The sequence below is a fragment of the Oncorhynchus gorbuscha genome, linkage group LG05 (genome assembly GCF_021184085.1).
Source record: "Oncorhynchus gorbuscha isolate QuinsamMale2020 ecotype Even-year linkage group LG05, OgorEven_v1.0, whole genome shotgun sequence".
NCBI classification, from domain to species: domain Eukaryota; kingdom Metazoa; phylum Chordata; class Actinopteri; order Salmoniformes; family Salmonidae; genus Oncorhynchus; species Oncorhynchus gorbuscha.
Genome location: NC_060177.1, coordinates 96651977 through 96677523, shown reverse-complemented (window position 1 = coordinate 96677523; position 25547 = coordinate 96651977). Strand labels below are relative to the sequence as shown.

General features: G+C 44.3%; 1 protein-coding gene across 1 annotated transcript in view; it reads right to left on the bottom strand.

Moving 5' to 3' along the window:
- Nucleotides 1-25547, bottom strand: part of kank1a (KN motif and ankyrin repeat domains 1a) — a 143219-nt gene that overhangs the window by 79637 nt on the left and 38035 nt on the right. The window contains 1 exon segment of the mRNA XM_046348363.1: nt 17385-17440. Within this exon segment, the coding sequence (XP_046204319.1) occupies nt 17385-17421 (37 nt within the window). The 5' untranslated portion in view covers nt 17422-17440.

Genomic DNA, 25547 nt, shown 5'->3' with positions numbered 1-25547 from the left:
AGATTTGCACTCGCTGAAGAGCGGTACTGAATTGAGGAAATTAATGCGAATGCCTTGGTATTGTAGCCAGGAAGGGGGGTCTTCCGAGGGCGGGCTCCGCATCCAATTTCCTGTTGGGCGTGATTTCAGTTTTCAGGTGAACATGATTGGTCGTTGACTTCCCATAGTACATTATACCTTGTTCCCTCCAGGGAACCGTAGTTAACTGTACTTGTTTTCTTTGTTAGAGTGACTCTGTTTTATTCACTGGTCTCAATGGGTTTCCCTGACTAAATAACAGTAAAAAATACATTTAAAAAAGGTCAAAAGGTAGTGCACTATATAGGGAATGGGGCCCTAGTCTAAAGTAGTGCACTATATAGGGAATAGGATGCCATTTGGGACTATTTGCGGCAGAGTTTGTCAGACAGGAAGTGTTTAGCCGGGATGATAAAGTCATGATGACAGAGGAAAAGTAAACAGTAGCTATAACAGCAGACTCATGTTACAGACAGACACAAAGCTGTTAACCTAACCTCCTCGGTACAAGGCGATTTGTAGACCCAGAGAGAGGGGGGAAAAAGTCAGCCAAATATCACTGAGCTCTCTCTCTCTCTCTCTCACTCTGTGCTCTCACTCACTCTGTGCTCTCACTCACTCTGTGCTCTCACTCACTCTGTGCTCTCACTCACTCTGTGCTCTCACTCACTCTGTGCTCTCACTCACTCTGTGCTCTCACTCACTCTGTGCTCTCACTCACTCTGTGCTCTCACTCACTCTGTGCTCTCACTCACTCTGTGCCCTCACTCACTCTGTGCCCTCACTCACTCTGTGCTCTCACTCACTCTGTGCTCTCACTCACTCTGTGCTCTCACTCACTCTGTGCTCTCACTCACTCTGTGCTCTCACTCACTCTGTGCTCTCACTCACTCCGTGCTCTCACTCACTCCGTGCTCTCACTCACTCCGTGCTCTCACTCACTCCCTCTCTCTCTCTCTCTCTCTCATATTTCTCACTCACTCTTTCTTTCATGCCCTGCTCTCTCCTCAGACGACAACTTTATCTGCCTTAGAGAAAACCCAGCCTGATGTCTGGGAGAGATACGGAGCGTGACGCGGTGACGTTAGGGATACTGAGGACGCGGTGACGTTAGGGTAGGGTACTGTTAGAGAAATGACCCTTGTGCTACAGGACACGACAGACATACACAGACCCTGTTCACTGTTACACACCTATTCAGCTGATACTGATAAACACGAGTCAGATATAAGGGAAAAAACAAAAGCATTGTTTCAAAGCAACAACAGAATATGACAGACACATATACACAGTGATCTGGGACAGATCTGGGACAGTCCACAGGGTTCAACTGAGACAAACCACCTCTATACATATATACAGTGATCTGGGACAGTACTGGGACAAACCACCTCTATACATATATACTCTGTTTCCACAGGGTTCAACTGGGACAAACCACCTCTATACATATACACAGTGATCTGGGACAGTGATCTGGGACAAACCACCTCTATACATATACACAGTGATCTGGGACAAACCACCTCTATACATATACACAGTGATCTGGGACAAACCACCTCTATACATATACACAGTGATCTGGGACAAACCACCTCTATACATATACACAGTGATCTGGGACAAACCACCTCTATACATATACACAGTGATCTGGGACAAACCACCTCTATACATATACACAGTGATCTGGGACAGTACTGGGACAAACCACCTCTATACATATACACAGTGATCTGGGACAAACCACCTCTATACATATACACAGTGATCTGGGACAAACCACCTCTATACATATACACAGTGATCTGGGACAAACCACCTCTATACATATACACAGTGATCTGGGACAAACCACCTCTATACATATACACAGTGATCTGGGACAAACCACCTCTATACATATACACAGTGATCTGGGACAAACCACCTCTATACATATACACAGTGATCTGGGACAAACCACCTCTATACATATACACAGTGATCTGGGACAAACCACCTCTATACATATACACAGTGATCTGGGACAAACCACCTCTATACATATACACAGTGATCTGGGACAAACCACCTCTATACATATACACAGTGATCTGGGACAAACCACCTCTATACATATACACAGTGATCTGGGACAAACCACCTCTATACATATACACAGTGATCTGGGACAGTACTGGGACAAACCACCTCTATACATATACACAGTGATCTGGGACAAACCACCTCTACACATATACACAGTGATCTGGGACAAACCACCTCTATACATATACACAGTGATCTGGGACAAACCACCTCTATACATATACACAGTGATCTGGGACAAACCACCTCTATACATATACACAGTGATCTGGGACAAACCACCTCTATACATATACACAGTGATCTGGGACAAACCACCTCTATACATATACACAGTGATCTGGGACAGTACTGGGACAAACCACCTCTATACATATACACAGTGATCTGGGACAAACCACCTCTATACATATACACAGTGATCTGGGACAGTGATCTGGGACAGTGATCTGGGACAGTACTGGGACAAACCACCTCTATACTTATACACAGTGATCTGGGACAAACCACTATACTCTATACACCTCTATACACAGTGATCTGGGACAAACCACCTCTATACATATACACAGTGATCTGGGACAAACCACCTCTATACATATACACAGTGATCTGGGACAAACCACCTCTATACATATACACAGTGATCTGGGACAAACCACCTCTATACATATACACAGTGATCTGGGACAAACCACCTCTATACATATACACAGTGATCTGGGACAAACCACCTCTATACATATACACAGTGATCTGGGACAGTACTGGGACAGTACTGGGACAAACCACCTCTATACATATACACAGGATCTGGGAAACCACCTCTATACATATACACAGTGATCTGGGACAAACCACCTCTATACATATACACAGTGATCTGGGACAAACCACCTCTATACATATACACAGTGATCTGGGACAGTACTGGGACAAACCACCTCTATACATATACACAGTGATCTGGGACAAACCACCTCTATACATATACACAGTGATCTGGGACAAACCACCTCTATACATATACACAGTGATCTGGGACAAACCACCTCTATACATATACACAGTGATCTGGGACAAACCACCTCTATACATATACACAGTGATCTGGGACAAACCACCTCTATACATATACACAGTGATCTGGGACAAACCACCTCTATACATATACACAGTGATCTGGGACAAACCACCTCTATACATATACACAGTGATCTGGGACAAACCACCTCTATACATATACACAGTGATCTGGGACAGTGATCTGGGACAAACCACCTCTATACATATACACAGTGATCTGGGACAGTGATCTGGGACAAACCACCTCTATACATATACACAGTGATCTGGGACAAACCACCTCTATACATATACACAGTGATCTGGGACAAACCACCTCTATACATATACACAGTGATCTGGGACAAACCACCTCTATACATATACACAGTGATCTGGGACAAACCACCTCTATACATATACACAGTGATCTGGGACAAACCACCTCTATACATATACACAGTGATCTGGGACAAACCACCTCTATACATATACACAGTGATCTGGGACAAACCACCTCTATACATATACACAGTGATCTGGGACAAACCACCTCTATACATATACACAGTGATCTGGGACAAACCACCTCTATACATATACACAGTGATCTGGGACAAACCACCTCTATACATATACACAGTGATCTGGGACAAACCACCTCTATACATATACACAGTGATCTGGGACAAACCACCTCTATACATATACACAGTGATCTGGGACAAACCACCTCTATACATATACACAGTGATCTGGGACAAACCACCTCTATACATATACACAGTGATCTGGGACAAACCACCTCTATACATATACACAGTGATCTGGGACAAACCACCTCTATACATATACACAGTGATCTGGGACAAACCACCTCTACACATATACACAGTGATCTGGGACAGTACTGGGACAAACCACCTCTATACATATACACAGTGATCTGGGACAAACCACCTCTATACATATACACAGTGATCTGGGACAAACCACCTCTATACATATACACAGTGATCTGGGACAAACCACCTCTATACATATACACAGTGATCTGGGACAGTGACACATGTGTTGTTGTGGCTCTGTACTCCAGCACTTTGGAAAACAAGCAGACATTGAATATCCCTTTGAACATGGTGAAGTTATCAATTACATGTTGGATGGTGTATCAATACACTCAGTCACTACAAAGATACAACTCATTTGCCAGAGGGGAAGGAAACCGTTCAGAGATTTCACCAGGAGGCCAATGTTGACTTTAAAACAGTTACAGAGCTGCATGGCTGTGAGGAGAAAACTGAGGATGGATCAACAACATTATAGTTACTCCACAATACTAACCTAAATGACAGTGAAAAGAAGGAAGCCTGTACAGAATAAAATATATTACAAAACATGTGTTTGCATTAAAGTAAAACTGCAAAAATGTGGCAAAGCAATTTACTCTATGTCCTGAATACAAAGTGTTATATTTTGGGCAAATCCAATACATTACTGAGTACCACTCTACATATTTTCAAGCATAGTGGTGGCTGCATCATGTTATGGGTATGCTTGTAATAGTTAAAGACTGGGGAGTTTTTCAGGATGTAAAAGAAACAGAATAGAGCTAAACCTGGCTCAGTCTGCTTTCCACCAGACATTAGAAGATTAATTAACCTTTCAGCAGGACAATAACCTAAAACACAAGGCCAGATCTACACTGAAGTTGCTTCAGAAACAGTGAATGTTCCTGAGTTGCTGAGTTACAGCTTTGACTTAAATCAGCTTGAAAATATATGGCCAGACTTGAAAATGGTTGTCTAGCAATGATCAACAACCAATTTGACAGAGCATGAAGAACTTTGAAAATAATAATTGGCAAATATTGTACAATCCAGGTGTGAAAAGCTCTGAGAGACTTACCCAGAAAGACTCACAGCTGTAATCACTGCCAAAGTTGATTCTAACATGTATAATTACTTGGACTGCTCTGAAGTAGACACACGTACAGCAACACACACTTCCAAACAGAGGCCCCTTTTCTGTCACACTGGCCTGGAATTTCCTGGCCCTGCCCTGCCCGGCGGAGCCTCGTCACTTCACCCTCCTCTCCACCATCTCTTCACCCTCACTCTCCACTCTCAACCCTCCTCTCCACCATGGCTGTCTCAGCTCAACATCCTCCTCATTACAACTATAGCAAGCACAACAATCAGAACAGAACACATGCTAAAAGAACACTGGACTACTGGACATTCCCAAAGAACACCGGACATTCCCAAAGAACACCGGACATTCCCAAAGAACACCGGACATTCCTAAAGGACACCGGACATTCCTAAAGGACACCGGACATTCCTAAAGGACACCGGACATTCCTAAAGGACTCTGCAGCACTCCACCAATCAGGCCCTTTATGGTAGAGTGGCCAGACGGAAGCCACTCCTCAGTAAAACGCAGATGACAGCCTTCTTGGAGTTTGCCAAAAGGCACCTAATGACTCAGACCATGAGAAACAAGATTGATGAAATCAATATTTAACTATTTGGTCTGAATGCCAAGCGTCACGCCTGGAGGAAACCTGGCACCATCCCTACGGTGAAGCATGGTGGTGGCAGCATCATGCTGTGGGGATGTTTTTCAGCAGCAGGGACTGGGAGACTAGTCGGGATCGAGGGAAAGATGAACGAAGCAAAGGACAGAGAGATCCTTGATGAAAACCTGCTCCAGAACACTCAGGACCTCAGAGTGGGGCAAAAGTTCAACCTTCCAACAGGACAACGACCCTAAGCACACAGCCAAGACAACGCAGGAGTGGCTTCGGATCAAGTCTCTGAATGTCCTTGAGTGGCCCGGCCAGAGCCTGGACTTGAACCCGGTCGAACATCTCTGAAGAGATCTGAAAATAGCTGTGCAGCGACACTCCCCACACAACCGGACAGAGTTTGAGAGGATCTGCAGAGAATGGGACGTTGCCTAGTAAACTCACGTCAACTACCTAGCTCACTTAGCTGGGTCATTGTTGCCCATGCCAGGAAGTTATGCTAGCAAGCGTTTTAGCTAGGTAGCCGATGAAAATAAAAACTAAACATGTACTGTATGACGACAGAGTGACCATTTTAACAACATGAAAGAGAGGATTGAATTTGTGTTCAACTAGTCTTGCAGTAGGGTGAGGCAACAAATGCTTGTTTAACTTGTGTACACACACACACTCACACAGAGAAATCAGTACCACCTGATATTTAGCAACATTGATTGGACTAAATTGTTTTTAGTGTGTTTAAGTCTGTTTTCAGTGTATAAAACTAAGCAAATATAGCCTTGATTTGATGTTGAAATGGTGCTGGAATAGCAGAGGCTCCTGTTGTCTTTGTGCTGACTTGATTAAACTCTGTGATCCTAAATCACTAGTTGCTGAGTAAACTGTTAAACATTAACTTGACCATGCAGCAGGTCATAAAACAGTTATGTGCAATATTCACTGTGTGGACTCCCCCCAGACAGACACTGTGTGGACTCCCCCCAGACAGACAGACTGTGTGTGTGGACTCCCCCCAGACAGACAGACGCTGTGTGTGTGGACTCCCCCCAGACAGTCAGACGCTGTGTGTGTGGACTCCCCCCAGACAGACAGACGCTGTGTGTGTGGACTCCCCCCAGACAGACAGACGCTGTGTGGGTGGACTCCCCCCAGACAGACAGACGCTGTGTGGTGGACTCCCCCCAGACAGACAGACGCTGTGTGTGTGGACAGACAGACAGACGCTGTGTGGTGGACTCCCCCCAGACAGACAGACGCTGTGGGTGGACTCCCCCCAGACAGACAGACGCTGTGGGTGGACTCCCCCCAGACAGACAGACGCTGTGGGTGGACTCCCCCCAGACAGACAGACGCTGTGGGTGGACTCCCCCCAGACAGACAGACGCTGTGGGTGGACTCCCCCAGACAGACGCTGTGGGTGGACTCCCCCCAGACAGACGCTGTGGGTGGACTCCCCCCAGACAGACAGACGCTGTGGGTGGACTCCCCCCCAGACAGACACTGTGTGGACTCCCCCCAGACAGACACTGTGTGGACTCCCCCCAGACAGACACTGTGTGGACTCCCCCCAGACAGACACTGTGTGGACTCCCCCCAGACAGACACTGTGTGGACTCCCCCCAGACAGACACTGTGTGGACTCCCCCCCACTGTGTGGACTCCCCCAGACAGACACTGTGTGGACTCCCCCAGACAGACACTGTGTGGACTCCCCCAGACAGACACTGTGTGGACTCCCCCAGACAGACACTGACAGACACTGTGTGGACTCCCCCAGACAGACACTGTGTGGACTCCCCCAGACAGACTGTGTGGACTCCCCCAGACAGACACTGTGTGGACTCCCCCAGACAGACACTGTGTGGACTCCCCCAGACAGACACTGTGTGGACTCCCCCCCAGACAGACACTGTGTGACTCCCCCAGACAGACTGGACTCCCCCAGACAGACACTGTGTGGACCCCCCAGACAGACACTGTGTGGACTCCCCCAGACAGACACTGTGTCCCCCAGACAGGACTGGACCCCCCAGACAGACACTGTGTGGACTCCCCCCAGACAGACACTGTGTGGACTCCCCCAGACAGACACTGTGTGGACTCCCCCAGACAGACACTGTGTGGACTCCCCCCAGACAGACAGACACTGTGTGGACTCCCCCCAGACAGACACTGTGTGGACTCCCCCCAGACAGACACTGTGTGGACTCCCCCCAGACAGACACTGTGTGGACTCCCCCCAGACAGACACTGTGTGGACTCCCCCCAGACAGACAGATGTTGCTCCCCCAGACAGACACTTGTGATGACACAAACACTGTGTGTGGACTCCCCCAGACAGACGCTGTGTGTGGACTCCCCCAGACAGACACTGTGTGTGGACTCCCCCAGACAGACACTGTGTGTGGACTCCCCCAGACAGACACTGTGGACTCCCCCCAGACAGTGGACTCCCCAGACCCCCAGACAGACACTGTGTGTGGACTCCCCCCAGACAGACACTGTGTGTGGACTCCCCCCAGACAGACACTGTGTGTGGACTCCCCCCAGACAGACACTGTGTGTGGACTCCCCCCAGACAGACACTGTGTGTGGACTCCCCCAGACAGACACTGTGTGTGGACTCCCCCAGACAGACACTGTGTGGACCCCCCAGACAGATGTTGCTCGCTGGTTGTGATGACAAACACTATGTGTGGTTGAATTTATTCCTCCACTGTGTGACTTGTCTTTTTGTTGTCAAGACCTTACTGTATAAAAGGGTGGTGTATTAACCAATGGGTTATAGAGAAAACGCAATTATCACAACATACACTACAAAAGTATGTGGACACATGTGGATTCAGCTATTTCAGTCACACCCATTGCTAACAGGTGTATACCATCAAGCACGCAGCCATGCAATCTCCATAGATAAACATTGCCAGTAGAATGGACTTATTGAAGAGCTCAGTGACTTTCACCACCTTTCTAACAAGTCAGTTCATCAAATGTCTGTCCTGCTAGCGCCAATCAACTGTAAGGGCTGTTATTGTGAAGTGGAAACAGCCAAGTGCTGGAGCACATAAACATCATATGTCCTTGGTTGCAACACTCACTACCTAGTTCCAAACTGCCTCTGGAAGCAACGTCAGGAGCTTCATGAAATGGGTTTCCATGGCCGAGCAGCCGCACACGAGCCTAAGATCACCATGCGCAATGCCAAGTGTTGGTTGGAGTGGTGTAAAGCTCACCACCATTGGAGCAGTGGAATCAAGCTTCGCCATCTGGATGTCCGTTGGACGAACCTGGGTTCGTCAGATGCCAGGAGAATGCTACCTGCCCGAAAGGCAGTGTCCACTGTAAAGTTTGGTGGAGGAGGAATAATGGTCTGGGCCTGTTTTGTCGGTTCGGGCCCCTTATTTCCAGTGAAGGGAAATCTCAACACTATAGCATACAATCGCATTCTAGACGACTCTGTGCTCCAACTTTTTGGCAACAGTTTGGGGAAGGCCCTTTCCTGTTTCAACATGACAATGCACTCGTGCACAAAGGGAGGTTCATACAGAAATGGTTTATTGAGCTCGGGGTGGAAGAACTTGACTGGCCTGCACAGAGCCCTGACCTCAACTCCATCGAACACCTTTGGGATGAATTGGAACGCCCTGGGCCTGAACCCAGCCCTGTTCAACTGGGTCGTGGACTTCCTGATGACCGCCCCCAGGTGGTGAAGGTAGGAAACAACACCTCCACTTTGCTGATTGTCAACACTGGGGCCCCACAAGGGTGCGTGCTCAGCCCCCTCCTATACTCCCTGTTCAGCCATGACTGCATGGCCACTCACACTTCCGACTCAATCATCAAGTTTGCAGATGACACAACCGTGGTAGGCTGATTAGCAACAATGACAGGACAGCCTACAGGGAGGAGGTGAGGGCCCTCAGAGTGTGGTGTCAGGAAAATAACCTCTCCCTCGACGTCGACAAAACAAAGTAAATGATCGTGGACTTCAGGAAACCGCAGAGGGAGCACGCCCCTTTCCACATCGGCTGGACCGCAGTGGAGGAGGAAAGCTTCAAGTTCCTCTGCGAGGACATCACTGAGGATCTGGAATGGTCAAGCCAGACAGACCGCGTGGTGAAGAAGGCACAACAGCACAAAATTGAGAGCATCCTCTCGGGCTTTATCACCAGCTGGTACGGGTCAAATCCACCGCCCACAACCGCAGGGCTTCTATCTCAAGGCCATCAGACTGTTAAACAGCCATCACTATCCGCTGCCTTATATACCATAGACTTGCAATCACTGGCCAATTCAATAATTGAACACGAGTAACTTTTAATAATGTTTAAATAATGTTAAAATACTGCTTTACAAAAGCTGAAGAACATACGCACATTCAGGTGCTGGAGTTGTAGACAAACAGACATTGAAAACACTGCACACTGCTGCTCGTGCACCCAGTTATTTACAACAACGTTTCCCCCCTTAGGTCATCATCAGGCATCCACATCACAGGTGGGGGTGGACGGTCCTATATATTAGGGGCAGTAGTCAGTGACATCACTTCCTGAAACAGGAGGTAGCAAAATGTATAACATAGTTTCACAATATTAACATTCAATGTATCAAGATATGAATACTTCTATACTCATTTCCTATGTATATACTATATTCTATTCTACTGTATTTTAGACAATGCTACTCCGACATTGCTCGATCTAAAATGTATACATTTCATAATTCCATTCTTTTATTTTTAGATTTGTGTGTATTGTTAGATACCACTGCACTGTTGGAGCTAGAAACACAAGCAGTTAGTTAGATACTACTGCACTGTTGGAGCTAGAAACACAAGCAGTTAGTTAGATACTAGATACTACACTGTTGGAGCATTTAGTTAGATATTACTGTACTGTTGGAGCTAGAAACACAGGCACACATTTAGTTAGATATTACACTGTTAGTAGGAACACAAGCATTTAGTTACTAGCATTTAGTTAGATATTACTGTACTGTTGGAGCTAGGAACACAAGCATTTAGTTAGATATTAAGCTAGGAACACAAGCAGTTAGTTAGATACTACTGTACTGTTGGAGCTAGAAACACACAAGCATTTAGTTAGATACTACTGTTGGAGCTAGGAACACAAGCATTTAGTTAGATACTACTGTTGGAGCTAGGAACACAAGCATTTAGTTAGATATTACTGTACTGTTGGAGCTAGGAACACAAGCATTTAGTTAGATATTACTGTTGGAGCTAGAAACACAAGCAGTTAGTTAGATACTACTGTTGGAGCTAGGAACACAAGCATTTAGTTAGATACTACTGCACTGTTGGAGCTAGAAACACAAGCAGTTAGTTAGATACTACTGTTGGAGCTAGGAACACAAGCATTTAGTTAGATACTAGTGTTGGAGCTAGGAACACAAGCATTTAGTTAGATATTACTGTACTGTTGGAGCTAGGAACACAAGCATTTAGTTAGATACTAGTGTTGGAGCTAGGAACACAAGCATTTAGTTAGATACTACTGCACTGTTGGAGCTAGAAACACAAGCAGTTAGTTAGATACTACTGTTGGAGCTAGGAACACAAGCATTTAGTTAGATACTAGTGTTGGAGCTAGGAACACAAGCATTTAGTTAGATACTACTGTTGGAGCTAGGAACACAAGCATTTAGTTAGATACTAGTGTTGGAGCTAGGAACACAAGCATTTAGTTAGATATTACTGTACTGTTGGAGCTAGGAACACAAGCATTTAGTTGGATATTACTGTACTGTTGGAGCTAGAAACACAAGCATTTAGTTATATATTACTGTACTGTTGGAGCTAGAAACACAAGCATTTAGTTATATATTACTGTACTGTTGGAGCTAGGAACACAAGCATTTAGTTAGATATTACTGTACTGTTGGAGCTAGGAACACAAGCATTTAGTTAGATATTACTGTACTGTTGGAGCTAGAAACACAAGCATTTAGTTAGATACTACTGCACTGTTGGAGCTAGGAACACAAGCATTTAGTTAGATACTACTACACTGTTGGAGCTAGGAACACAAGCATTTAGTTAGATACTACTGCACTGTTGGAGCTAGGAACACAAGCATTTAGTTAGATATTACTGTACTGTTGGAGCTAGAAACGCATGCATTTAGTTAGATACTACTGTTGGAGCTAGGAACACAAGCATTTAGTTAGATACTACTGTTGGAGCTAGGAACACAAGCATTTAGTTAGATACTACTGTTGGAGCTAGGAACACAAGCATTTAGTTAGATACTACTGTTGGAGCTAGGAACACAAGCATTTAGTTAGATATTACTGTACTGTTGGAGCTAGAAACGCATGCATTTAGTTAGATACTACTGTTGGAGCTAGAAACACAAGCATTTAGTTAGATATTACTGTACTGTTGGAGCTAGGAACACAAGAATTTAGTTAGATATTACTGTACTGTTGGAGCTAGGAACACAAGCATTTAGTTAGATATTACTGTACTGTTGGAGCTAGAAACACAAGCATTTGGTTAGATATTACTGTACTGTTGGAGCTAGGAACACAAGCATTTGGTTAGATATTACTGTACTATTGGAGCTAGGAACACAAGCATTTAGTTAGATACTACTGTTGGAGCTAGAAACACAAGCATTTAGTTAGATACTACTGTACTGTTGGAGCTAGGAACACAAGCATTTAGTTAGATACTACTGCACTGTTGGAGCTAGGAGCACAAGCATTTAGTTAGATATTACTGTACTGTTGGAGCTAGAAACGCATGCATTTAGTTAGATACTACTGTTGGAGCTAGGAACACAAGCATTTAGTTAGATACTACTGTACTGTTGGAGCTAGGAACACAGGCATTTAGTTAGATATTACTGTTGGAGCTAGAAACACAAGCATTTAGTTAGATATTACTGCACTGTTGGAGCTAGAAACACAAGCATTTAGTTAGATATTGCTGTACTGTTGGAGCTAGAAACACAAGCATTTAGTTAGATATTACTGTACTGTTGGAGCTAGAAACACAAGCATTTAGTTAGATATTACTGTACTGTTGGAGCTAGAAACACAAGCATTTAGTTAGATATTACTGTTGGAGCTAGGAACACAAGCATTTAGTTAGATATTACTGTACTGTTGGAGCTAGGAACACATGCATTTAGTTAGATACTACTGTTGGAGCTAGGAACACATGCATTTAGTTAGATACTACTGTTGGAGCTAGGAACACAAGCATTTAGTTAGATACTACTGTTGGAGCTAGAAACACAAGCATTTAGTTAGATACTACTGCACTGTTGGAGCTAGGAACACAAGCATTTAGTTAGATATTACTGTACTGTTGGAGCTAGAAACGCATGCATTTAGTTAGATACTACTGTTGGAGCTAGGAACACAAGCATTTAGTTAGATATTACTGTACTATTGGAGCTAGGAACACAAGCATTTAGTTAGATATTACTGTTGGAGCTAGAAACACAAGCATTTAGTTAGATACTACTGTACTGTTGGAGCTAGAAACACAAGCATTTAGTTAGATATTACTGTTGGAGCTAGAAACACAAGCATTTAGTTAGATACTACTGCACTGTTGGAGCTAGGAACACAAGCATTTAGTTAGATCCAACAGTTCAGTAGTATCTAACTAAATGCTTGTGTTCCTAGCTCCAACAGTGCAGTAGTATCTAACTAAATGCTTGTGTTTCTAGCTCCAACAGTACAGCAATATCTAGCTAAATGCTTGTGTTTCTAGCTCCAACAGTGCAGTAGTATCTAACTAAATGCTTTTGTTCCTAGCTCCAACAGTTCAGTAGTAGCTAGGAACAAAAGCATTTAGTTAGATACTACTGCACTGTTGGAGCTAGAAACACAAGCATTTAGTTAGATATTACTGTACTGTTGGAGCTAGGAACACAAGCATTTAGTTAAATATTACTGTTGGAGCTAGGAACACAAGCATTTAGTTAGATATTACTGTACTGTTGGAGCTAGAAACACAAGCATTTAGTTAGATATTACTGTTGGAGCTAGGAACACAAGCATTTAGTTAGATACTACTGTTGGAGCTAGGAACACAAGCATTTAGTTAGATACTACTGTACTGTTGGAGCTAGAAATACAAGCATTTAGTTAGATAGTACTGCACTGTTGGAGCTAGAAACACAAGCATTTAGTTAGATATTACTGTACTGTTGGAGCTAGAAACACAAGCATTTAGTTAGATACTACTGTACTGTTGGAGCTAGGAACACAAGCATTTAGTTAGATATTACTGTACTGTTGGAGCTAGGAACACAAGCATTTAGTTAGATATTACTGTACTGTTGGAGCTAGAAACACAAGCATTTAGTTAGATATTACTGTACTGTTGGAGCTAGGAACACAAGCATTTAGTTAGATATTACTGTACTGTTGGAGCTAGGAGCACAAGCATTTAGTTAGATATTACTGTACTGTTGGAGCTAGGAGCACAAGCATTTAGTTAGATATTACTGTTGGAGCTAGGAACACAAGCATTTAGTTAGATATTACTGTACTGTTGGAGCTAGGAGCACAAGCATTTAGTTAGATATTACTGTTGGAGCTAGGAACACAAGCATTTAGTTAGATATTACTGTACTGTTGGAGCTAGGAACACAAGCATTTAGTTAGATACTACTGTTGGAGCTAGAAACACAAGCATTTAGTTAGATATTACTGTTGGAGCTAGGAACACAAGCATTTAGTTAGATATTACTGTACTGTTGGAGCTAGGAACACAAGCATTTAGTTAGATATTACTGTACTGTTGGAGCTAGGAACACAAGCATTTAGTTAGATATTACTGTACTGTTGGAGCTAGGAACACAAGCAGTTAGTTAGATACTACTGTACTGTTGGAGCTAGGAACACAAGCATTTAGTTAGATATTACTGTACTGTTGGAGCTAGGAACACAAGCATGTCGCGACACCCGCAATAACATCTGCTAAACATGTGACCATTAAAATTTGCCTTGATTTGGGAAAAACAGCACTATCAAAAAGGCAGCAGCTAATACAAACACAAATCAGACTACTGTCAGACTACTGTCAGACTACTGTCAGACTACTGTCTCTAATCCTAACAACCCTGGTCCTGTCAGACTACTGTCAGACTACTGTCAGACTACTGTCAGACTACTGTCAGACTACTGTCAGACTACTGTCTCTAATCCTATCAACCCTGGTCCTGTCAGATTACTGTCTCTAATCCTAACAACCCTGGTCCTGTCAGACTACTGTCAGACTACTGTCTCTAATCCTAACAACCCTGGTCCTGTCAGACTACTGTCTCTAATCCTAACAACCCTGGTCCTGTCAGATTACTGACTCTAATCCTAACAACCCTGGTCCTGTCAGATTACTGTCTCTAATCCTAACAACCCTGGTCCTGTCAGATTACTGTCTCTAATCCTATCAACCCTGGTCCTGTCAGATTACTGTCTCTAATCCTAACAACCCTGGTCCTGTCAGATTACTGTCTCTAATCCTAACAACCCTGGTCCTGTCAGAATACTGTCTCTAATCCTAACAACCCTGGTCCTGTCAGAATACTGTCTCTAATCCTATCAACCCTGGTCCTGTCAGAATACTGTCTCTAATCCTATCAACCCTGGTCCTGTCAGATTACTGTCTCTAATCCTAACAACCCTGGTCCTGTCAGATTACTGTCTCTAATCCTAACAACCCTGGTCCTGTCAGATTACTGTCTCTAATCCTATCAACCCTGGTCCTGTCAGATTACTGTCTCTAATCCTAACAACCCTGGACCTGTCAGATTACTGTCTCTAAATCCTAACAACCCTGGTCCTGTCAGTCTACTGTCTCTAATCCTAACAACCCTGGTCCTGTCAGTCTACTGTCTCTAATCTCTACAGTAGAAGTCTGAAGTTTTTGGTCTAAGTGCAAAGTGTTATGTTTGGGGACAATCCAACACAACACAACACTGAGTGCCTCTTTATTGTTAAGCATGGTGGTGGCTGCACCATGTTATGGGTATGCTTGACATCAGCAAAATAGGGGAGTTTTTCAGGATAAAAATAAACGGAATGGAGCTTAGCACAGGCAAAATCTGCTTCATTCTGCTTTACACCAGACACTGGGAGATGAATTCACCTCTTTACAGAATGACACCTGACCTAAGGGAAGCATCAGGGAGTGTTTTTTTATAAAAACAATTGTCTGAGTAAAAGACGTCGGGTCCGGGAACCGCTACAGGTTCCCGCGCCTCCGGCCGACTCGACAGGTTCCCGCGCCTCCGGCCGACTCGACAGGTTCCCGCGCCTCCGGCCGACTCGACAGGTTCCCGCGCCTCCGGCCGACTCGACAGGTTCCCGCGCCTCCGGCCGACTCGACAGGTTCCCGCGCCTCCGGCCGACTCGACAGGTTCCCGCGCCTCCGGCCGACTCGACAGGTTCCCGCGCCTCCGGCCGACTCGACAGGTTCCCGCGCCTCAGCAGGGGTGATCGGTTCCTGGTCTGCTCCTGATCCCCGGGTTCGTCCCCTTGGATTGCGTCCTGCGGCTGGAGCTGCGCGCCGGGGAGGGGGTACTGCCACGTATACTCCCTCTCCAGCCTCTAGGTCATCAGGCTGTACACCTACCACCATCGTCTCGCTCACCAGCGCCTCATGACACTCACCTGGACTCCATCACCTCCTTGATTATCTTCCCTATATCTGTCACTCCCCTTGGTTCTTTCTTCTTATTGACTGTTTTCGTGTCGGTGCATTGTTTGCATTTCCTTTATTTATGAAAACACTCCCTGAATTTGTTTCCCGACTCTCAGCTCACTCCTTACACCAAGGATCAGGCAGAGCTCATTTTATCAGAGCAACTGCGAGGAAGCTTAACCTCCGGATGAAACCAGAGAGAAAAAGTGAAAGATTATACACTCCACCTACACAAAGAGCTGTTTACCCCTGCTAAGGGGAGGCAAGCTAACCAAGGAGATATGGGTAATTATCCCTTAAAGTAGTGTACAAACAAGCACAGATTCTAACCAGGTTTTCACAGCCGATGTGTCTCAGATAGGCAGGGCCAGATCATTAGAGCCTAAACAGACAGGACAAGAATTCAACCTGGCTTTTAGCACCCAGAGATAAGGACCAATCACAAATCACTCCTTCGTGGGGTGTACAAAGAGGACAACTGAGGAAAACGACCCGTGACTGAGGAAAACGACCCGTGACTGTGGAAAACGACCCGTGACTGTGGAAAACGACCCGTGACTGTGGAAAACGACCCGTGACTGAGGGTGGCAGCGTAGCCTAGTGGTTAGAGCGTTGGACTAGTAACCGGAAGGTTGCGAGTTCAAACCCCCGAGCTGACAAGGTACAAATCTGTCGTTCTGCCCCTGAACAGGCAGTCAACCCGATGTTCCCGTCATTGAAAATAAGAATTTGTTCTTAACTGACTTGCCTGGTTAAATAAAGGTAAAAAAATAAAAATAAAAAATGACCAGTGACTGAGGAAAATGGCTAGTACTTTCAACTCAAGCATTTCCATATCATTAGACTGTTACAAAACCATTTTCATCATAAAGCTATATAAACTGTAAAGCAGCAGAGAGGGTGAAAGGAGAGAGGAGCTACTGACAGAGAGATGCTCCCCAAAACATTATACCACCACAGACACGCGCACACACACACACACACACGACTGACCAATAATCTCCAAGGTTTCCAAGGTTTCCTGCTCCATGGGTTGTTGGTATACACACCTGTAGAGGAGGGAGGAGAACCTTAAAATAGGCCTGTTGCCACTCACATACACATACATTTTCTTAGACTATTTTTGAATTGAAATCGTAATACAACCAAATAGATGGTCAACATCAGAAGACAAGCCTGTATACCGAGTCACCTGACTGGTTCATCTGAGTAGAAGGGCTTAAAAAGGGCCCCAGATGTTCATTATTATATCAGTTAGCGGGTATGGGGGGAAAGCTAACATGGCAGTCAGAGGCTTTAGGTAACTGCCATTTTGCAGCAAAACAACATATGGCTGACCGAGTCATAAGGCCATTTTCAAGTGGCTTGCCACTAAAACGTTTAACCGTATGAAGCCATGACAACATCGGTGAACTAGACCACTTTAGCTGATCAGTGACATTTATAGACATTGTTTAAGCAAACAGTTTCACCCCTATTGCATCATTTAAAAAGGTAAATAGAGGAACGTATTCAACTGTAGCTGAATAAATGTTACACCTGCAGCATGCGCATGCAGCCTCGGCCCAACTTCACTTCCACTTCAAAATAGACTCAAACTAAGAGTCCTGGTTAAATATACCAGCATGGCAGGTCACATTTCAGAGCTAATTATACTATTTGAAAGATGAAGGAGCTTTCAGTTGCACTATGTTCTAGAACGAGTCGTATAGACTAGGGGAACATTCGAGAGGGAATGCGGAAACTACCCAGCTAGCACATTTGGTTCCTTGGAAGTCGTGGTAAAATATGTTTTTGGTTTAACATAGAGCTCCACAGAGTGGAGATGTCATAATACCCATAAAACCTAGCGGTTGAAACAGGGAAATGGTTCCATTTGTTTTTCCACCATACATTTTTTCCCATGGGGAGAAAAATGTAAAATAAGGGCTGTGTTTCGAGTAGGCTTACCATGGCGTGATGTTTTAATTACCATGTAAATATCAAGGTGACTTTGCTCAATATATTCAGCTCTATTTACTCTGATTCGAAAATGCAAATCAGCATGAAAGTAGACGACGTGCAAAACTTCAAATCCCTGCCAGCTCCTGCATGTCATCTCTAGCTGACACTGTTGCTAACAGGTATTGTGTCAATTTCAAACTTATACGAGACAGTTCACAGAATAAACATTATCAAAAACATTTTACACATTATAGTTCATCCAGAGATTCTTACCTTCGGCAGTCTTGTCCAGAGCATCATAGCATTTGTGTTCTTTATGATAGCCACATTAGAATTTCATTTTGGGGGGTAAATAAGGGCAAATATATTGATAAAAGTCCCCTTGTCCTACAGAGCGTTACATGATTATGAAAACGGCATGGCAGGATAAGCTCGCATGAAACACAGCCCTTATTTGAAGTGTTTCTAACATGTATGGTGGAAAAACTATTGGAATCGTTTCTCTGTTTGACCGCTAGGTTTTATGGGTATTACGACTCATACTGTGGTACTCTATTGGTTGTGGGAATAAAGCCAGTGGTTTTTTTTAACATTCTGAGAACAGAAGTGAACATTTGGCCCGGTCTGGGAACGTTTATTTTAAGGTTGCAGAGTGGTTCTGAGAATGTTTTACTCTGGTTCCTAGACAGTTTTCCTGGGAGGTTTCGATTTACACCCCGAGATCGAAATTATTTGGAGGTTTTTCAATAGTGGTAATATAGCTGGTCAGTGGTAATATAGCTGGTCAGTGGTAAAATAGCTGGTCAGTGGTAAAATTTTCAATAACTTCCTTAAAAAACATCCAATAATGTTTCAATAAGACTAATACCACTGCTAGATGGAGGTTTTAACTCAAAGCACAGATAGGACACATGGAAATTCATTTCCTGAAGCATTAATCATGCAAACACATGTCTTTTCTTTCCAGTGTCACGGCCTCAGTGAGATTCAAACCTGTAACCGTCATTATCCATGGAATCAGTCCACTGAGCCACCAGGATGGAGCTAGCATGCCATGTTTTTATATCTCATACAAGGCTGTTCATTATCCATGGAATCAGTCCACTGAGCCACCAGGATGGAGCTAGCATGCCATGTTTTTATATCTCATACAAGGCTGTTCATTATCCATGGAATCAGTCCACTGAGCCACCAGGATGGAGCTAGCATGCCATGTTTTTATATCTCATACAAGGCTGTTCATTATCCATGGAATCAGTCCACTGAGCCACCAGGATGGAGCTAGCATGCCATGTTTTTATATCTCATACAAGGCTGTTCATTATCCATGGAATCAGTCCACTGAGCCACCAGGATGGAGCTAGCATGCCATGTTTTTATATCTCATACAAGGCTGTTCATTATCCATGGAATCAGTCCACTGAGCCACCAGGATGGAGCTAGCATGCCATGTTTTTATATCTCATACAAGGCTGTTCATTATCCATGGAATCAGTCCACTGAGCCACCAGGATGGAGCTAGCATGCCATGTTTTTATATCTCATACAAGGCTGTTCATTATCCATGGAATCAGTCCACTGAGCCACCAGGATGGAGCTAGCATGCCATGTTTTTATATCTCATACAAGGCTGTTCATTATCCATGGAATCAGTCCACTGAGCCACCAGGATGGAGCTAGCATGCCATGTTTTTATATCTCATACAAGGCTGTTCATTATCCATGGAATCAGTCCACTGAGCCACCAGGATGGAGCTAGCATGCCATGTTTTTATATCTCATACAAGGCTGTTCATTATCCATGGAATCAGTCCACTGAGCCACCAGGATGGAGCTAGCATGCCATGTTTTTATATCTCATACAAGGCTGTTCATTATCCATGGAATCAGTCCACTGAGCCACCAGGATGGAGCTAGCATGCCATGTTTTTATATCTCATACAAGGCTGTTCATTTTAGTCTACTAAAACACACCCCTTTTCAAAGGAAACAAGCGCTCACTGAGATCAAGTGTGGCCAATTGGAGAAGAAGGTGGATAGAGAGAGTTTTGTTGATGCGGAGAACAGAATATAAAATGTTTCTAAATAACATTCTTAGAATGTTACAAAAGTTCTCTTAACGTTCTCTGACTTTAAATAGAACCATGAGGAAACCTGTAGGAAACGCAATGCTGCAACTACTGAAATTCCCAACAGAACAACGTTGCTTCTTAACATTCTCGGAACTATTTGAGAACGTTCCGAGAACATTCCCAATGTCAAATCAATTGGAGAACGTTCCGAGAACATTCCCAATGTCAAATCAATTGGAGAACGTTCCGAGAACATTCCCAATGTCAAATCAATTGGAGAACGTTCCGAGAACATTCCCAATGTCAAATCAATTGGAGAACGTTCCGAGAACATTCCCAATGTCAAATCAATTGGAGAACGTTCCGAGAACATTCCCAATGTCAAATCAATTGGAGAACGTTCCGAGAACATTACCAAATGTTTCATTAAATTCCATGATTGAAATTTTCGGAAACGTTCTATTAACGTAGTAAGTTCCCTAAATGTGCTGAGAATGTTTCAAAGACAAGCAACTATCCTGAACCGTTCCCAGAAAGTTGTGGGAAGGTTGTATGCAGAATAAGCATAGGACGACCACACTCTCACCAAGATCTAAGAAACATATGGCTCCCAGAACGCTGTGCTCGCTGAGTAAGGAGAATAAGCGGGGTACTCTTTGCCAGGGTCAAGTCAGTGTGCCCCTCTGCAAGATACAGATGACAGATCTTTTTTTTATAAATAATTATGATAAAACGTGGGATTAAAAATTAAGTTTAGTCATTTATTTAACATATAAACATTATGTGCTAGCTGGTTAACTGCCTTTGCACTCTTGCAAGAGTTAGATACGTACTTAAAGTTAGTAGTATCTAACAAACATGACTCAGTCAACCATCAAAACAATCAAATGTTATGTTTCTAACTGAACACTGAGCTCCTACCTGCAAGTCTCATTCTACCTCTCTCCTCTCCCACAGACAGACAGCATTCAGGTAGCAGCTGAAGCAGTAACACTGTACTATAACCTATGTGCCTGGCATCCCCAACCCACAGCCCGAGGAGGGGGTGGTTACAGCTAAGATTAGACAGCTAATACCTTAGATGACAGTGATCTTCCTATTAGAGGAAACAGCCTTTAGCCAGTGACCCCTGAGCCCTAGCCAAGCCCCCCGACCCCTCACCAAGCCCCTAGCCAAGCCTCCCGACCCCTCACCAAGCCCCCGACCCCTCACCAAGCCCCCCGACCCCTCACCAAGCCCCCCGACCCCTCACCAAGCCCCTAGCCAAGCCTCCAGACCCCTAACCAAGCCCCTAGCCAAGCCTCCAGACCCCTAACCAAGCCTCCAGACCCCTCACCAAGCCTCCAGACCCCTCACCAAGCCTCCAGACCCCTCACCAAGACTCCAGACCCCTCACCAAGCCTCCAGACCCCAAACCAAGCCTCCAGACCCCTAACCAAACCACCAGCTATATTAGCACTGACCAGCTACATTACCACTGACCAGCTATATTACCACCAGATATATTGCCACTGACCAGCTATATTACCACTGACCAGCTATATTACCACCAGATATATTGCCACTGACCAGCTATATTCCCACTGACCAGCTATATTCCCACTGACCAGCTATATTACCACCAGATATATTGCCACTGACCAGCTATATTACCACTGACCAGCTATATTACCACTGACCAGCTATATTACCACTGACCAGCTATATTACCACTGACCAGCTATATTACCACCAGGTATATTCCCACTGACCAGCTATATTACCACTGACCAGCTATATTACCACCAGCTATATTACCACCAGCTATATTACCACTGACCAGCTATATTACCACTGACCAGCTATATTACCACTGACCAGCTATATTACCACTGACCAGCTATATTACCACTGACCAGCTATATTACCACTGACCAGCTATATTACCACCAGGTATATTCCCACTGACCAGCTATATTACCACTGACCAGCTATATTACCACTGACCAGCTATATTACCACCAGGTATATTCCGACTGACCAGCTATATTACCACCAGGTATATTACCACTGACCAGCTATATTACCACCGACCAGCTATAGTACCACCGACCAGCTATAGTACCACTGACCAGCTATATTCCCACTGACCAGCTATATTCCCACTGACCAGCTATATTCCCACTGACCAGCTATATTCCCACTGACCAGCTATATTCCCACTGACCAGCTATATTCCCACTGACCAGCTATATTCCCACTGACCAGCTATATTCCCACTGACCAGCTATATTACCACTGACCAGCTATATTACCACTGACCAGCTATATTACCACTGACCAGCTATATTACCACTGACCAGCTATAGTACCACTGACCAGCTACATTCCCACTGACCAGCTACATTCCCACTGACCAGCTACATTCCCACTGACCAGCTACATTACCACCAGATATATTCCCACTGACCAGCTATATTACCACCAGCTATATTACCACTGACCAGCTACATTACCACCAGCTATATTCCCACTGACCAGCTATATTCCCACTGACCAGCTATAGTCCCACTGACCAGCTATAGTCCCACTGACCAGCTATAGTCCCACTGACCAGCTATAGTCCCACTGACCAGCTATAGTCCCACTGACCAGCTATAGTCCCACTGACCAGCTATATTACCACCAGGTATATTCCCACTGACCAGCTATATTCCCACCAGCTATATTACCACAGGTATATTGACCAGCTATATTACCACCAGGTATATTCCCACTGACCAGCTATATTACCAGCTATATTACCACCAGGTATATTCCCACTGACCAGCTATACCAGCTATAGTCCCACTGACCAGCTATAGTCCCACTGACCAGCTATATTACCACCAGGTATATTCCCACTGACCAGCTATATTCCCACCAGCTATATTACCACCAGGTATATTCCCACCAGGTATATTCCCACCAGCTATATTACCACCAGGTATATTCCCACTGACCAGCTATATTACCACCAGGTATATTCCCACTGACCAGCTATAGTCCCACTGACCAGCTATAGTCCCACTGACCAGCTATATTACCACCAGCTATATTACCACTGACCAGCTATATTACCACCAGGTATATTCCCACTGACCAGCTATATTACCACCAGGTATATTCCCACTGACCAGCTATAGTCCCACTGACCAGCTATATTACCACCAGGTATATTCCCACTGACCAGCTATATTACCACCAGGTATATTCCCACTGACCAGCTATAGTAGGTTCTGCAGAGAATAATGGGAGAAACTGCCAAAGATGCTTCAACAAAGTATTGAGTAAAGGGTCTGAATAAATATAAAAACTTTTTTAATACATTTGCAAAAATTCCTAAAAAACACTTTTTGCCTTTTCATTGTGGGGTATTGTGTGTAGATTGATTAGTGAAAAAAATGATTTAATCCATTTTAGAATAAGGCTGTAACGTAACAAAATGTGGAAAAAGTCAAGGGGTCTGAATACTTTCCGAATGCACTGTATATTCCATATTAGGCCTGTGTTGCTTCTGGGAGAAAAATAAATGTGCGATCGACACACACACACACACACACACACACACACACACACACACACACACACACACACACACACACACACACACACACACACACACACACACACACACACACAATTAGTTAACCCAGGAATTTTAAAAGTGTGCATTTTGAAACATCTCTATATATCATATGCCAGAGCGAGCGAACAGCCTCAGAGTAGGAAAGTAGAGAAGACACAAGAGATCACATCATGCAACCCTTGCGGTCAGAAACCTACTGGGGCGGCAGGGTAGCCTAGTGGTTAGAGCATTGGATTAGTAACCGAAAGGTTGCAAGTTCAAATCCCCGAGCTGACAAGGTACAAAATCTGTCGTTCTGAACAGGCAGTTAACCCACTGTTCCGAGGCCGTCGTTGAAAATAAGAATTTGTTCTTAACTGACCTGCCTAGTAAAATAAAGAAAATAAAAAAACTTCAACAAGCCCTTCACTTGTGCCAGAAGGCGGGCGTCATGAGCTTGCGGCTACGTGCGTGAGAAGGGCTACCACCGGCTAACCAGGCAGAACGGCTACCACCGGCTAACCAGGCAGAACGGCTACCACCGGCTAACCAGGCAGAACGGCTACCACCGGCTAACCAGGCAGAACGGCTACCACCGGCTAACCAGGCAGAACGGCTAACCAGTGTCCTATGAAAGGGTCAATAATATGAGTCGCCTGCACATGAATGCAGAGATAATATTGTGGCGTAGAGGATTTACTCCCTTGACTCGTGACTCTTCAAGAGTTTGAATCTTGCATTAAGAAGCTTTTTCATTTTTTACATATTTTGCATTTGATTCTTCAGGCAATAGCATGCCATTTAAATGTTATTGATATATCTAGTGAAATATGGAAATGAGATCAGAACTAGGCTTGGGCGGTATCCAGATCATCATACCGACCTTGTGACATACCCAGATATTCTACCGGTACTGAACAAGGGGCTCTGTTTTCAAACCCCACTGATACTCTGTAATCTGAAGGTTAGCAATGTTAACAAGTACAGTGGGGAGAACAAGTATTTCATACACTGCCGATTTTGCAGGTTTTCCTACTTACAAAGCATGTAGAGGTCTGTGATTTTTATCATAGGTACACTTCAACTGTGAGAGACGGAATCTAAAACAAAAATCCAGAAAATCACATTGTATGATTTTCCAGTAATTAATTTGCATTCTATTGCATGACATAAGTATTTGATCACCTACCAAACAGTAAGAATTCCGGCTCTCACAGACCTGTTCGTTTTTCTTTAAGAAGCCCTACTGTTCTCCACTCATTACCTGTATTAACTGCACCTGTTTGAACTCGTTACCTGTATAAAAGACACCTGTATATGTAAAATCCCATAGAGAATGCTAACTACATGCTAACGAGCGCATTTGCGAACCGTTTGTACAGTTTCTGACCTAAACCATACAAGTCTACAAGTAACTAAAAAATGCAACTCACAGTTTGCTGCCCGGACAAAACAAATATTAGCCAGCAAGGCTCTTGATCCAGGAGGGGATTCTCTGCTGTTACCAAGCAAATGCTTGATTTTGGAAGAAGCTAACCACTTAGCTAGATAGAT